Source organism: Chelmon rostratus, chromosome 11 (genome assembly GCF_017976325.1).
Source record: "Chelmon rostratus isolate fCheRos1 chromosome 11, fCheRos1.pri, whole genome shotgun sequence".
NCBI classification, from domain to species: Eukaryota; Metazoa; Chordata; class Actinopteri; order Chaetodontiformes; family Chaetodontidae; genus Chelmon; species Chelmon rostratus.
In genome coordinates this window covers 3182950-3197241 of record NC_055668.1, presented here as the reverse complement: position 1 = coordinate 3197241, position 14292 = coordinate 3182950, and the positions used below count along the sequence as shown (strand labels likewise).

Genomic DNA, 14292 nt, shown 5'->3' with positions numbered 1-14292 from the left:
GGTACTTGATCAATGAGTTTTGTTTGTTTAAACTCAAAACTAATGTTCTGAAGGTGCTGAACAAACCGAGGGAATAACAACTGTTTTCTGTGATGTGCCTCCATTTATTCAATATTTAGATGAAAGCATTCATGATGTTCATTCAGAGCTTATGTTTTACTCTTTCTGTATATTTATTAGAAATCAATCTGAAATGTATGTATTGTCAACATTCTGTGAGACGCTTAATCATAAAACAGTACGTAATATTTCAATGTCGCCGTGAGGTATGAGACTCAGCCTTTGACACTCTGTTAGAAGTTATGTGATTGGCTGTAGCTCGTGTCACTGTGTGCTTTTTAAAAACAAATTGAAAGGCCTCTTGATGATGTTTGTCACCCTAATGATGGAACATGATTACATAATCACCATCGCATGTGTTCTAGGGTGTGGCATATTTAACATACCGGTCCTGGGTCTTCCTGTGGTTGTAGATCTTAAAGAAGGCCTGAGGGTGGAAACGTCATTTGAATGAAAGAAATGCACACGGAGCCGGAGTGTGCAACACGTCTTTTCTACTCTCAAGAAAAAGTCTGACAATCGCTGGGTTAGTAAAGCCACATGTGAAGAACAGGGCCCAGATTCTGCAACCTTATATGCTCCTGTGGTTGGCCAGGACAAGAATCCATGCAGTCCAGCGGCTGTAAGCTTCATACTGACTGGGATTATTCAGCAGTCACTGACACCAGATCAGATCAGATGGCCACTGGGATGACGGAAATGATCCCTTTAAAATGTTATGTTTATATTTTACAGCAAAACACATTTTGGGAAAGGGAATCAAGGGAAGGGATCATCTTAAATCATTCTGTTTCATATATTAAATGAATCCATTCATGTACAAATTGCAGTTTTTACTTTTGAATGACTCCATATCTCCCCATTCCCCAGAAAATGCTTGACTGGGGACCTGAGACCTCCCACCTGTTGTCTCCTCTCCATGTCTGACTCATCTGCTGTCGACTGTCTCTTCATGTCACATTCATCTGACATTGTAGACTGAAAGTTTTTACTTTTATCACCACTACTTAGTTGCTACACCAGCTTCCATGGAGCACATGATCAGCCCGGTTTGTCAGCCAGTGCCTCCATTGCATTACCATCTTACAATTAAAATAAAGTGTTGTGATTTTCACTGTCATTAATGCTATCCAGAGCACACTGAATGAATGGAAATGAGTGGCTGCCTGGAAGGTAGAAGCAGACATTTGCACATCTAAAAAATTAGGATACACTTTAGAAAAATATAAAGTATGCAAATAATAGCTAATAACTAATATAAGAAATGTTATAATGTGTTATTGATCTGCTTCCAGTTATTTGGTGTCCTTGTTCTGGCAAATGTTTCATATGAATGTATTAATAAATTATAAGCAATAAATAAATTGTGTAGAAAAGGTTTATGTAGGAGCTCAGTTTCATTAATACATGTAATAGTAATTTTCTTTCGAAATGCCGATTTGATTTCATGCCATGTTATATTTCATTATGTCACTTTGTAGTCTGCTGCTATGAAACGTCATCAGTCACTTCAGACAGAGGCTCCGGTGGCCTGTTCATGCAGGGAGTGGTGGTGTGTCCATCATGAAGTGAGATGAGACGTGAAGGTGTGGGGGTCTGGGTGGTGGATGGACATGTAGCACGTTCACCTTAAATGAACTCACAGACGAACAATTAAAGCTGTCTTTTTCTAGGTTGTGACCATGATCTTCAACCTTCCTTTCCAAAGTATTTCAGTACCTAAAACTTAACCCTTAACCATCCTGGTGTCCTCACATTCTGTACCCTCCCCTTGCTGTTCTGCTGAGGCTTCATTCACGGCTTCAGTGAAGAGAGAAAATCAAGTACTGTCACGCATTGTCCCGACACGCTGCAAGAAAATAATACTCTCCTGCAAGAAATGATAAGATTTTGTTAATGTCAAAAGAGACCCAAAGGCAATCTTTGTACCCCAATCATGAAAGATTTAAAAAGCGGAAATAGAAACAAATTGAACACAGAAATACTAAAAACAGTATTTCTCTGTCTGCAGTTTTAAGGGACGGATCATGGTACAAACACATACAGTCACAGATGATTTGATTTTAATGTGCATGTGACAAAACAAAAACTGTTGTTTAGCACGTTTTTCATTTAATTATGACAGTAAATGTACACCTGAAATAGAAATACACACAACAATGTGTAATGTACTTCACAAAATTTCTCTGTTTGATTTGTTTTTAACTGAGGCTTCGAAATCTCTCACACCTGATGATGCGCAGGTTTTTTAAGTATATATTTGACAGTGATTCACTTTTCCTAATGCTGGGGTCAGGCCAGGAAATGCCATCAAACGACTTGCAGAAAAAAAAACTGCTCTTTTGGGGAAGTAGTCTCTGAAGTGAAATTCATGAATGGGTCATTTTTGACCCTTCAGAAAAAGGGAGGGTTAACCTCACTGTAGTTGCGAGGTGCAGATATTTGTGAGAATAAATAATTAAAAAAACATTGTCAATGAACACTTAAAAACATAATTTAACATAATCCAGGCTTTTGCAGGATCGTCCATCATCAATATTCTATATGACGGTAAGGATGGATGCCCTTAACATTCGCTTTCAGTTTGACTTTCCCTTTTTTGCAACTCCACATATAAATATCTCCACACACTCCCACATCTGCCATGCTTATTCCTGATCACTCCAAGTTGGGAAGTGACCACTGAGTACTTGCTTGCCACTTTCTGGTCCTGGTTTGTTCTTTGTCATAATGTGCCCAAGCTGGATTTAAAGCTGGCTTACATGAAGTGACTGGCCGGCAGTGATCCACTGAGCTGAATGCAGTCCACACCTTCGTGTTTAAAAAAATGTCCCATTTTTTTCCAGTGCTGATATTATGTACTTCCTGGATCAAAACTCAAACATACGTCACGTCCCAGTAATCTACACTGCTCCTCATCTGATTGCACTGCACTGGAGATGAGGGTGGAGGTGGTTTTCAGTCCAGTATCCACTGAGCTCCTGTCCATCATGCAGTATGTCCTTCCGAGAGCTCTGTCTGACCTTACGTCTGGAGAGGACATGATAACTCCAGGTCACTGAAGGGGGACCTCAGACAGCCCAGCACATCCCCTAGACAGAAGAGCTTCCTGGATCCAGCTGCTAGGGCCTTTCTGGGTCCCTGGGACTGGCCGTCTCCACCGTGACCAAGTCAGCTGTCCTGCAGAGAAAGAGCAGAGATATTTAATCATTTGGAACTATGGCATTTTTACTTATGGGCGCATAATGATTTTTCATTTCTAAATTTGTGCAGGGACTCCATCTGTAAACAGTGTGCACTGTCCCTGTTAGTAAAACCATGACAAACAGCACACCACTATAAAGTAGGCCATTAAGTTTAGCTACAAGCAAAAATGTCATGACTTGGTTTCAGTCCCTGGCTGGAACAGGTAGGAAACATGACCTCAACTACAGTGGTGCAGTTTGGACTCGTCTTCCTGTTTTTACAGGAAACAATATTTAACAGCTCAGTGAGTGTGGCCAAACCGCGGCTGAAGCCAGGTGACGGCAGAGAATACAGTACCAAGGTGGTTTTGTCGCTGTTTCTGGTTCCTGGCACCCGGGACTGACTCAGCTAACATTAATAGGAGCGCTAGCTGCACGGCTAACGGCATGGGCTGATTAAGTGGTTTGGAAACAGCAAGCTGGTTAGTGTCATAAAGCCAGTGGTCCAAATAAAATATAAGAACATTACAGATAGCAATGCTATTGTAAACGTGATTGTATTTATCTTCCATCGTTAGGTGTTCATTTCATTGTTCACTCTCTTGTTTGTCACGTCACTGTTTTGGCCAAAGCCCACAGGATGATGCTGGTTCACACCTATGCAGTGTGAGTGCGAGAAACAGGATGCAGACTGCAGTTTACTTAATGGCCACCGGTGTCATTCATAACAAGTTTTCTGAAAGTTACACATTGAACTTAAAGGGCACTTCTGACCACATTTGAGGAGATCTGGGTTAACTTGGAAATAATGTGTAATTTCCTGTTGCCAGGAGGGGGTGCTATGACTATAACTGCATGCTCTTGATCCCACCTTGCAAGCTCAGCCTCTGGACCTTGGTATTTCTATCGCCCATATAGCCATTTTAGTCCCATCAATAGTTTAATTGATGTTAATGTTACACATCACCGTTAAATAAAAATCTACAGCCGGTTGTTTGGTTACCTTGCCTCTGTGTGTAATTCCATTCTGCACGTGCTCTCCTGAGACACGAGACTTCTCCTGAGAGTCCGTGGAGGACAGAGAGGAATCTGCGTGGCGCTGCCCGTCGTTCTGGTTTTCCCAGCGGGCAAACCCTTTATTTTTAGATGCTTTCCTGTGAGTCCTGTATTTCATTTTGGGGAAGGTGTGCGAGCCGCCATCTGTGGACCCCCAGCTGTGTTCGGGCCACAGGGGCTCGGTCTGGGTGGCCTGGCTGGTGGTGGCCCTTTGCAGACGCACAGAGATCCTCTGGGCTGAGCCGGTCATTAGGGTGATGGACTGAGGGTCCAGAGGCGGACCCGCTGATGAGACCGCTGGGAACTCAAACACCTCATCCTCATCTGAAGGAGGGAACAGAGAAGAGGAGCAGATCAATAAGCATATGGCATAAATCCTGCTGTGCTTCAATTTGCTTTAAATGTATTAATCCATTTTCTATGATGTTTATGTCACTTTGCTTAGTGAATATCTGTAGTTGAAAATGACCTTTACAGGCGGGCAGTGCAGGGCTGCTGGGCAGGGAGCTGTGGGTCAGTCTGGATGGAGAAACACTGCCCAGAGAGCTGGAGCGGATCAGCTTCCTACAGGCCAGGACCAGCAGCTCCCGACATTGTTTATGACAGTTCACTCCACAGTCTGCAAAAACAATTTACACAAATCAGTTTATGTTCAAGACAAAAGTGTTCTGAGTTTCAAGGCAGATAAATGGAGACGCAGAGAGGCCGATAATGGTACTTTTGTGCTTGATTCGCAGATGAAGACAGCATTCATGGAAGGCCAAAGCTTCACAGCAGCTGCACTGAAAGATGGTTCAGTTCCACGTTTCTTGAATTGTCATTTTAAAACCTGAGTAAAGAAAACTAAATCTAGGTGCTTAGTTAGATTCCACTAGGGCTAAATGAATTTACAACGTTAGAGTGTTCCATACACTGTTTACTGCTCATCCTTTCATTTCTGTACATAATCTTTTGCTATATTTTAATTTGCTCTGTGTCTAACAGTCGTCAAATATTAAACTTCTTCTTACTTACTGAACTGTACTTAATGTATTCCCGTTGTTTTTACTACTACCTGATGCAGTCACTATGCCAAATAACAGCACATTGTCCATTCCCTTGCCCCCCGTGGTAATCAGAGGGTCTGCACCTCTGTTTGGGTGCAGTCTGTTGATGTGGTTCACCTTTGTGGATTTAGGTCTTTGTTTTGACTGACTTGTATTATGAGCGACTTGTTGTTAAACACTATATGTTTTGGAGGAAGGCCTGTGCTGGAGGACTGCTTTGGGATTGGGATGGCACAGGTCTCACCAGACCCAGTGCAAATCTTGTGGGACCGGACAGTTAAAGCTTAGCTGTGGGCGGGAGTGGGTGGTCATAAATAAACTGCAATCCCCTCTGCTGCTCTAACACTGCGGGATTCATGAAAGATTATCTTTTCTTTTTTTTTTCTTATCTTATGTTGACAGAAGACACCACATTAATATTGCACACATATCAAATACCAGATTAGCCTTATTTTGCTTGTCGTGGATGGCAGTTTTCTCTATTTAGCTCAGTTAAGTGGTAAAACCATTGCCAGTGTAAATATACTTCTTTTTCTTGGCTGGCTTTAAAAGAAATACGCTTTGGAATAATACCTTTGCACTTGTATCCCTGTTTAATGATTCCCCAGAGCTGCAGGTCCAGAAATGTGATGAAGGCAGGAGGCAGATACAGAGAACACAAACAATAACATTAGGAAATAAAAGCATGGAGGCATGTTCCTATGAACAAGATACAAGTCATGACATCTCCTGTAACCCTGTGTATGCCTGTAGCATCTGTGAGAATGTGAGGTGTGGCTGTGTGGTTCAAGAGCTCAGCACAGCTCTCAGAACTACTAGTAACAATGAGCAGAAGAGCTCAACAGGTGCAAGGAAGCCATAAATGTTCTGTCAGTGCAAGTAGAAAGATACAGTGTGTGGCTGATTGCAATGTCAGCAAATTTTCATTGAGAGAGGCAAAATTATGAAGGCGTGAAACATGCAGTGACGTAATTGTAGAGATACACACAAATCCAGCACAGTGTTCACAGAAGGTGGGCTTCAGGTATGTCATCTCCTGGAAGTTGTGGATGAAACCTGGACCCATCTTACACTGGAGCAGTGGGTTAGCCCGAAGGAAATACGCTATCATCTCATCCTTACTGATCAATCCATCTCTGGATGAAAGACAGGTGGAAAGAGAGAAGAAAGAAAGAAGGGTAGGAAGTCATTCACAGGTGTTCCAGTCGTACAAGGTCACACAAAATGTATCACATTTCCACACAAGTACCACCTGCATCTTACATGAGGCCAAAAGAAAACCCACTGGGCCCCACTAGATGGAAAAAATATGGAATTGGATCCTTTCAGTCATGATGGGTAGCCTATTACACAGACTGCAGGTGCTATATGTGTGTGTGTGTGTGTGTATAAGTGTAAGTGTTTAAGGTAAAGAATATTAAGAAATAATATCTTTTAATCCAAAAATTAAACACAAGGATTGAGAAATTAAATTTCCTTTCAGTTTTAACAATCCAATTTAATTCAAGTGCAAGTCCAACAGATAATTACTGGGAAATTTGCTGCTACATGTGGCGTTGCTACTCCCCAACACTGGCCATTGTGTATTTTCTTTTTAATTTTAAAGCACTTTGAGCTGCATTTTGGTATAAAAAAGGAACAGAAGAGGAGGAGGAGCAGAAAGAGAGACATTCTCTGGTACACACCCCTCCTATGATTGCACTGCTTGTGGTACGACCTCTCCTGTTTACTGAAGCCCTACTTATTCTGTTGTTTTGTGAAAGCTTGCAAATGGTGCTCATGTCATTTAGAAACATGTCGGTTTGACCGTTTCTATCGGCTACGTTAATAACAACGAGCCTTCTCTACACACAGCTGAGTTTGAGTTAATTTTGGGGGGGGTTTAAAAACCCACTGCTGATGAACAAAGTCAACAGAGCAGATACATACAGGGAGAGAGACACAGAATGACCCCCCTGCCACCCGTCATTCTGTGGGAAACACTGAGCTATTCATAACTTTTGTCACACTCACTGATCTTTGTCCAAAACGCAGAAGGAGTCCAGGAAGGGAAAGTTAGCAGCAATGCTCTCAAAGTCCTCTTGAGAAATATATCCATCGTGGTCATGGTCATAGTTCCTGAACACAGACTTCCCAATGGCAAGAAACAAATTACTCCAATAACACTTCACACACACGTCTCTACATCTGTCCAACCAGTAGCTGCTCTGATGCACTCTGTAGGCATCTCAAAAGGGAGGTTGTCTACTCACATCCACCACCTTCCTGATGTGTTTATTGACCACAGAAGGGTCGGGTTTAGTGGTGACACCGGAGGCCCAGTCCAGTGGGGCCAGGGGCTTGTTGGGAGTTGTTGGAGAGGTAGGCTGTGAGGAAGGATACAGCACACATACACAGGAGATCAGAAAAGCCTCGGTTACACACAGATTTTCAATGCAACAAAGAGTTCCACAGGGGCAACAGAACAATATTTTTCTTGCTCTGAAGGCTAAACACAGGTTAAAATACAAGTTGTCAAAAAGAAGTACTACAGTACAATGCAAAAGGGTGCTTAACCTTTCAGCATAAATATCAATTTTGTTGAAACAGCACACACGCAAACCCAAACACATAATACAAACCTGCTGCTCCTCTCAGCTGAAACTTACCAATGATTTGGGGTTACGTGGTTCCCTCAGCAACGACAGCTCATAAATCTCATCTTCTGTGTAGTAAAGGTCTAAAGAAAGCTGAAAATACAAGAATTTTGATTATAATTAGTTGAAAAAGTCAATTAACAATTAGAAGCAGCATAGTATGCTTTCATTTAATGTATCAGACTGTTGAATAATTGTGATAAATCACTTTCGTGAGTAGATAGTTGAAAGTATTCCAGTGCTCATTTTTCTCTCTTGTTGTTTGCTGTGTGATGCTCCTTCCTTATTAATCAAGTGCAATCCACAGAGCACTATACTCCAGAGCAATAAAAATACAATTCTCAGCAAGATGTTGGAAGAAACAAGGCTGCAATACAACATGTCAGTATTAACGCAAATTGTGCATTGCTAACACCCTGTGGTAAACGTGTTTTATCACTAAGAAGACGTAAGGGAAGAGCCAGAGAGCCAGGATTCCCATTTAGCATTTGGAAAATGACACATGCCTCCTGTACCTTTCCAGCACTGTCTATCAGTATCAGGCCCATCCTAAATGACTTCAGATGAATAATAGTATCTCTGTGTAATGTTGAAATGTTTACTTCTAACATCTCTCATGGCCCAACTAAAACTGAATATTATATCCAGCCATGTCTGCTCCCCAGCATCATGTCCTGAGTGGTGAATTAACCTTTGATACTCAAGCTCCTCATCTTGCATATTTATCATGTTTTTGTAAAACACTGAGACATGGTGCATTATGCTCAGTGAATCTAACAGCTTCTGTGTCTTATTAGTAAAACACTGAGGCACTGTCTGTTATGTTCAGTGAATCAAAGAACTTCAGCATCACATTAGTAGAACACTGAGACTCTGTGCATTATGTTCGGTAAATCAAAGAGCCTCTGCGTCATATTAGATTCCTCTTAACTCCTGTTACATTTGAACTCACTCCCTATAATGCTCCTAAATTGGTGGTATTTTGAGAACTCTCCCTTCCCTTTCAAGTAAAACTGGTATAGGTAATCTGTGTACAGAAGTACTTTTTGTTCACTACCTCTGTAATATGTAAATACAAAACCTACAACTTAATGGCAGAAGTGGTAAAATTGGCTATTTGCATATATCTAAAAAAGTTACTCTGAGGAAGACAATGAGGGTCGGCTGTAGACCAGTGACATAGATAACTACTCAGGCATGCAACTGTGTGTATTACATGTGGCAATACTCTCTCTATCCATTGTTACTAGCACAGTAAGTATTTTACTGTCCACATCTATCAAAGTTATGGGTCTGAAGCTACTTGGGTTCCATCTTTTAGAGGAGCTAAAAAAGTAAGTCATTTTTGTCATTCTTTTGTAAAAGATTAGCTCAATTTTCCTTTCAAGGTGCATTATCCTCTCAATCAGTCGTGCACACTCTGTGCAGCTCACAGATTTTGCTAGTGGATTGTTCCTTCGAATAGCTTTGGGGTCCTTGGCCTCAGCGAATACACAGGAGATCATCTTGTCCTTGTTCTAATCTCAGGTTTCCCATTGCAGACAGCGAAAAGCTTGTGCTGTTTGCCGGCCATGCTTGCACATCATTTCACAGTCATGAATGTGGTAACCTTCTGTGTCTTTCATAAACCAAAGTCCCACTGATTTTTAAGTAATCAGGATCCACTTTTCCATAACTTTTGGCAGAAAAAACAAGGACATATGTATGCAAGCAAAGCCTAGAACAGGCACCAGAGTGTCTGCAGAACTGCAGTGTAGAAAGCAGGAAGTCTAATAATAACATGAAATCAATGGAACGTTATTGTGCGGGCGGGGATGGTCAGAATGTGGGAGTGGAACACCCACAATCATAGGAACAGACATTAATGTTCAGAAATGGAGCAGGAGCCGGACTGAAGGAAACAGTCCTGTGCAGGGCTCTAGTAGAGCCTAACTGCAGTTACAGGAGTCCTAGTTGTGTCATTTTTCTTTCTTACGCGTCCTTCTCACTTTGTTTTATCTTACTTTCGGTTGTCTTTTTTTCATCCCACAAAGCAGAGGGAGGTGTTTCTGTGAGTCTTTATTTTCCCCATGTGAGGTTGGACACAATTACAGTGTATAATGTGCTTTAGAAGTGCCAGGGATCCAGGGAGTGATTTTTGATACTGAAGTAATTGAACATTCAGCTGACCAATGTTGTTACTAAGTGATGTAAAATTTAGCAGGTGGCCATCTGTTGTTGACTGTTGGTTTAAGTTTGTCATGTCATGATTTGATGATCTTTTCTGCTAAATGCAGTGCCTGTGAGGGTTTCTCAACAATATTTGACACTGTTTTGTGTTATTAATTGATTTTAGTTAGCACATGTAAAGAAAGCATATTTCTCCACTCCCATGTTGATAAGAGTATTAAATGATATGGGCACTCGTGCAAATAATTCCAATTAAGTAATTTAATCCCAGCATATTCAATGAAGAAAAAAAAACTTTCTAGCCACGTATAAGGAATATGATGAAAGCAGCATTCTATATATGAAAATATATAAAACTTGATGTTTTTTGTCTCCCCCCAGATACACGATGTGTGTACATTTGCTACCAACAAGCTTGGCTAGTGCAGTTCTTTCACCTGTGGAGTGGTAATCCCTCACCGTTAAAAGGTAGATGAGGTCCATGTTGGGCTCCACCTGGGCCACGGCACTCTGCAATGACACCAACTCACTGAAGGTCATGTAGAGCTGATGCATCTTCACCAGGTTCACCTTATTACTGTCATCAACCCAGTCAGGAAAGACTACATGCACTGCAATCAGGTCCTTCAGGTGCACACCCAGGATGGGGATTTTCAAGCCCTGGCATTCACTGAACGCCTTTCGGTAGCAAGAGTAGTTGTTGTTGGAAGAGACCAACTCTGTCATCTCACTCCAGATCTGAAGCAGAGAGCGGAACATTTGAGTAAGTAAGACGGCCAAAACACAAAGTTGTTCAGGTAAAGCAATTCATGTGCATGTTTTATTTCCGTTAATGATTTGAAAAAAAAAATGTAATTAAATCAAATAAATAAATCAAATCAATTACATTATATTCACTGCATTACCTGTAGCTCATTATTCAGTGTTTTCAAACTTACAGAAACTGTTATAACATTATATTAAAGCATTACATGTGGTTGGTTTTGACACTGGCTGTCATGAGACCATTATATTTGTGTCATGAATATTTTTCTTCACCTGAACTAAATCAATATGATTTGGACTGAATATAATGAGACCAGTTTGACAGCAGGGAATAACAGTACAGAGGTGATTTACAGAGTTTCCTGATCAACAGACTTGTGGATCTACCTCTGTATACCCATGTCTTGTATGCAGTGGCATGCTTATTTGTATGTTCATATGCTGTGCAAATGAGTGGACTCCAGTGTGTGTGCATTCAAAGGCTGGGATTGACTAACCTTCATGACTTCTGGAGCCAGATACGAGTGAGTCTCCTTCAGTCGAGAAATGGAGCTGTGGCTCAGCCCCCCCACGACTGCCATGAGAGTGTTGAAGTTCTGCAGCTGCAGAAGTTTCTGAAGACAGACAGTGGCGAGTTAAAAATGTCACTTTTGCTTTGTTAATGAAATGTGAAATGTTTTCGGTTTCCCAAACTTGTTCATTTTTGGAGCAGCCCCAGTCCACTGAATTCATGAAGCATATATTTTAAGAAATGAATAATCTTTCAAATAAATCAAATAAACAATAATAAAATTGCTTAAATAATGCAAAAAAAAAAAAAAAAAAAAAAAACAGGTGGGGTGGGTCAGATTTCACCTGCTGTTAAGATTATTTGCTTTGTTGTACTGTGATTCAGTTGATGGCATCTTGAAGATCTGTTAATGATGCTCTGCAGTACTTGTGAGTGTCTAAACCGCTGATCAAAACTGTTCGATGATGTGGGGAGGATACTTTCAACGATGGCTGTGCAAACTGTAGCAGGAGTCTGTGCTTAACTTCCAGTTCTTCAGATGAGTTGACATAAAAAAACAGTCTGCTGGGGTTTCTCTGTGAGTGGAAATACTATTTGAGTGTTACTTGGGTGGGGCACTGTGCCTGAAATTGATAATGAGTCCCTGGGTTTTCCCTGATCCCAACAACAAAGAATGCAGTCATTTGCAAATGAACTGTGTTAACCGACGGCAGCTTTAAGCAGGATTGGGTCAGAAAGTGAGAATAAGCATATATTTACAAAACCCAATGAAGCTGATGAAGTAAAACATAAAATATGTTGTTTTTGTACTGTTTTCAATTGAGTATATGTCAAAGAGAATGAGCAATTTTCACTCATGTTTGGGATTGGGGTTGTATTGAGCTGGAGGCTGTTGGAGGACCTGTGTCATTAGGACACAGGTCCATTCCTTTCAGTACCAATGGAGGAATAATTGAGAAGCTCTTTGGCTCATTCATACCATGAAGATCCCCAACAAAATTGCGAACATCTACAAATCTGCCATGAATACTAATGAGACAGATTTTCTGATGGAAGAATAGCTCAAGTGCACATATTGATGTCTATGAATGGATCAAACATGGACAACACTGGCTTCATGAAAGTCCTGCTAAAATATTGTGTTTATGCTTTTGTGCAAGACACAAACACAACAAATAAGCTATTTATATGCTATCCACACACTGTATGTCTTGACATAGACTCTCTTTTAATTGTCATTTTAATTGTGTGATTTTCTTTGTGCATACTGTATGAGCATCGTCGGAGGGACAAGAGTTTCATTGCCAACAACTGCTTCACTGTAATTGTGCATAAGACAAAGAGCTTAACATCAGTGGCAGATGATGTCCTTTCAATGTTTGATTCAGGCTTCAGGTTCATGTTTAACAACTAAATCAAATGAAAAACATAAATGAATGTAGGACATTTTCATTATACCATTACAGACTAAATATTTAATTGTTGTTCTTGATGTCTGTTCATTATTACTTCCCTTCCTCATAATAATGACTTACTATCTCACTGCCTAAAAATTACGAGCTAGCAGGTGTTACATTGTATTCTGGGACCCATCAGGCTCTGTAACCGGATTTACAATTTCAGCTGTATTGCCTGTGCAATATAGATTGTTATCATACATTATTACATGCTTTACTGTGTTCAGTGTTCAATGATCAGATTTAGATAGGGTTACACATTTTAATCGCTTGAATGATTTTCTGATGTATGACTTTACGTCCATGAATAATCCTGTAGTGGTTTAGCTGGAGTAGATCAGAGTGCTTTCTGCCTGTACAATCCCCAGGACTTCATGCAATGTTGACACACTGGTTGTTATGCTTATCAGTCTTCTCAAATAGTGATGATCGATAACCACCTTAATCTATCTCATAATTATGAGATCTTTTCTTGTAATCATAATTACCTACAATTTTGTTTGTTTGTTTGTTTGTCTGTTTGTTTGTTTGTTTGGTGAAAACTATTTGCTTCCATAGTAAGTCTGCCTTTTTCTAAAAGAAATCCAATCCAATCCGCTTCTCCCTTCAATTCAAGTAAACTGTGTTGAATGAAGAGAATGCTATGACTATGGACTATGTAATGTCTATGATTTGTGGACAAATGAACCCCCCTGAAAATACTTAAGATGGACATGCTCTGCAGGGAACTGCAGCGCTGCCTCCTTCCTGTCTTACCTGAGCCACATGGATGTATTTGGTAATAACCTCCGCACGGGTCTGAGGGGTTAGCTTGCTGAGCACCATGAGCTGGACCCACTGTGAGACTCCGTTGAACAGAGCAATGGAGCGCTCCAGAGTCGGGTTGTCCACCAGGCACCCGTGGATCACATAGCTCTGATAATCAGTGAACTGGGGACAAAGAGGAATTACACATGAGATATCCAGACCTTTAAGTCTAATCTTCAGAGGCCTTCAGAGGTCCTCGCGCTCAGAGGGCCTCTGAAGTCTCTCGTGCACCTGAACAATAGATAGACAGAAACTTCTTACTAACTGAATTTTGCTCTTCTTCATGGTTTAAAAAATGCATCTGAGAGTGATGGTATAAAAAAGATGTGTCCAAATTAATGGGAGCAGCAATGTGCTTAATTTCATGGCTCATGGCTTCATGGCTGTCATTTGTATATCTTGTATACAAAGTTGATATTTTCACCTGATAACCGTGCTTCAGGAAAGATAATTGAACTCTGAAATCATTCATCCTGTGTGAAGAACTGATGTAAATTACATGGTAACCATTCCAAAGATTTTTTTTGATATATCTTTGATATATTTATGTGGACTGATGATGGCTCGAGGAAGATTAAGGGGTCACACACAACACATGGA

General features: G+C 40.8%; 1 protein-coding gene across 3 annotated transcripts in view; it reads right to left on the bottom strand.

Moving 5' to 3' along the window:
• Positions 1 to 2109: 2109 nt before the first annotated feature.
• rasgrp3 (RAS guanyl releasing protein 3 (calcium and DAG-regulated)) overlaps positions 2110 to 14292 on the bottom strand; it is a 45945-nt gene continuing 33762 nt past the window's right edge. For 2 of the 3 annotated variants that reach the window (XM_041947157.1, XM_041947156.1), the window contains exons 7-17: positions 13642 to 13815; positions 11415 to 11531; positions 10612 to 10890; positions 7996 to 8076; positions 7600 to 7713; positions 7361 to 7476; positions 6336 to 6483; positions 5921 to 5957; positions 4771 to 4920; positions 4249 to 4625; positions 2110 to 3240 (exon numbers count right to left, since the gene is read on the bottom strand). In XM_041947157.1, coding sequence (XP_041803091.1) covers positions 3232 to 3240; positions 4249 to 4625; positions 4771 to 4920; positions 5921 to 5957; positions 6336 to 6483; positions 7361 to 7476; positions 7600 to 7713; positions 7996 to 8076; positions 10612 to 10890; positions 11415 to 11531; positions 13642 to 13815 — 1602 coding nt within the window. In that variant the 3' untranslated portion in view covers positions 2110 to 3231. The remainder of the gene's footprint in view (positions 3241 to 4248; positions 4626 to 4770; positions 4921 to 5920; positions 5958 to 6335; positions 6484 to 7360; positions 7477 to 7599; positions 7714 to 7995; positions 8077 to 10611; positions 10891 to 11414; positions 11532 to 13641; positions 13816 to 14292) is intronic. The other variant, XM_041947158.1, reaches the window with a different exon arrangement.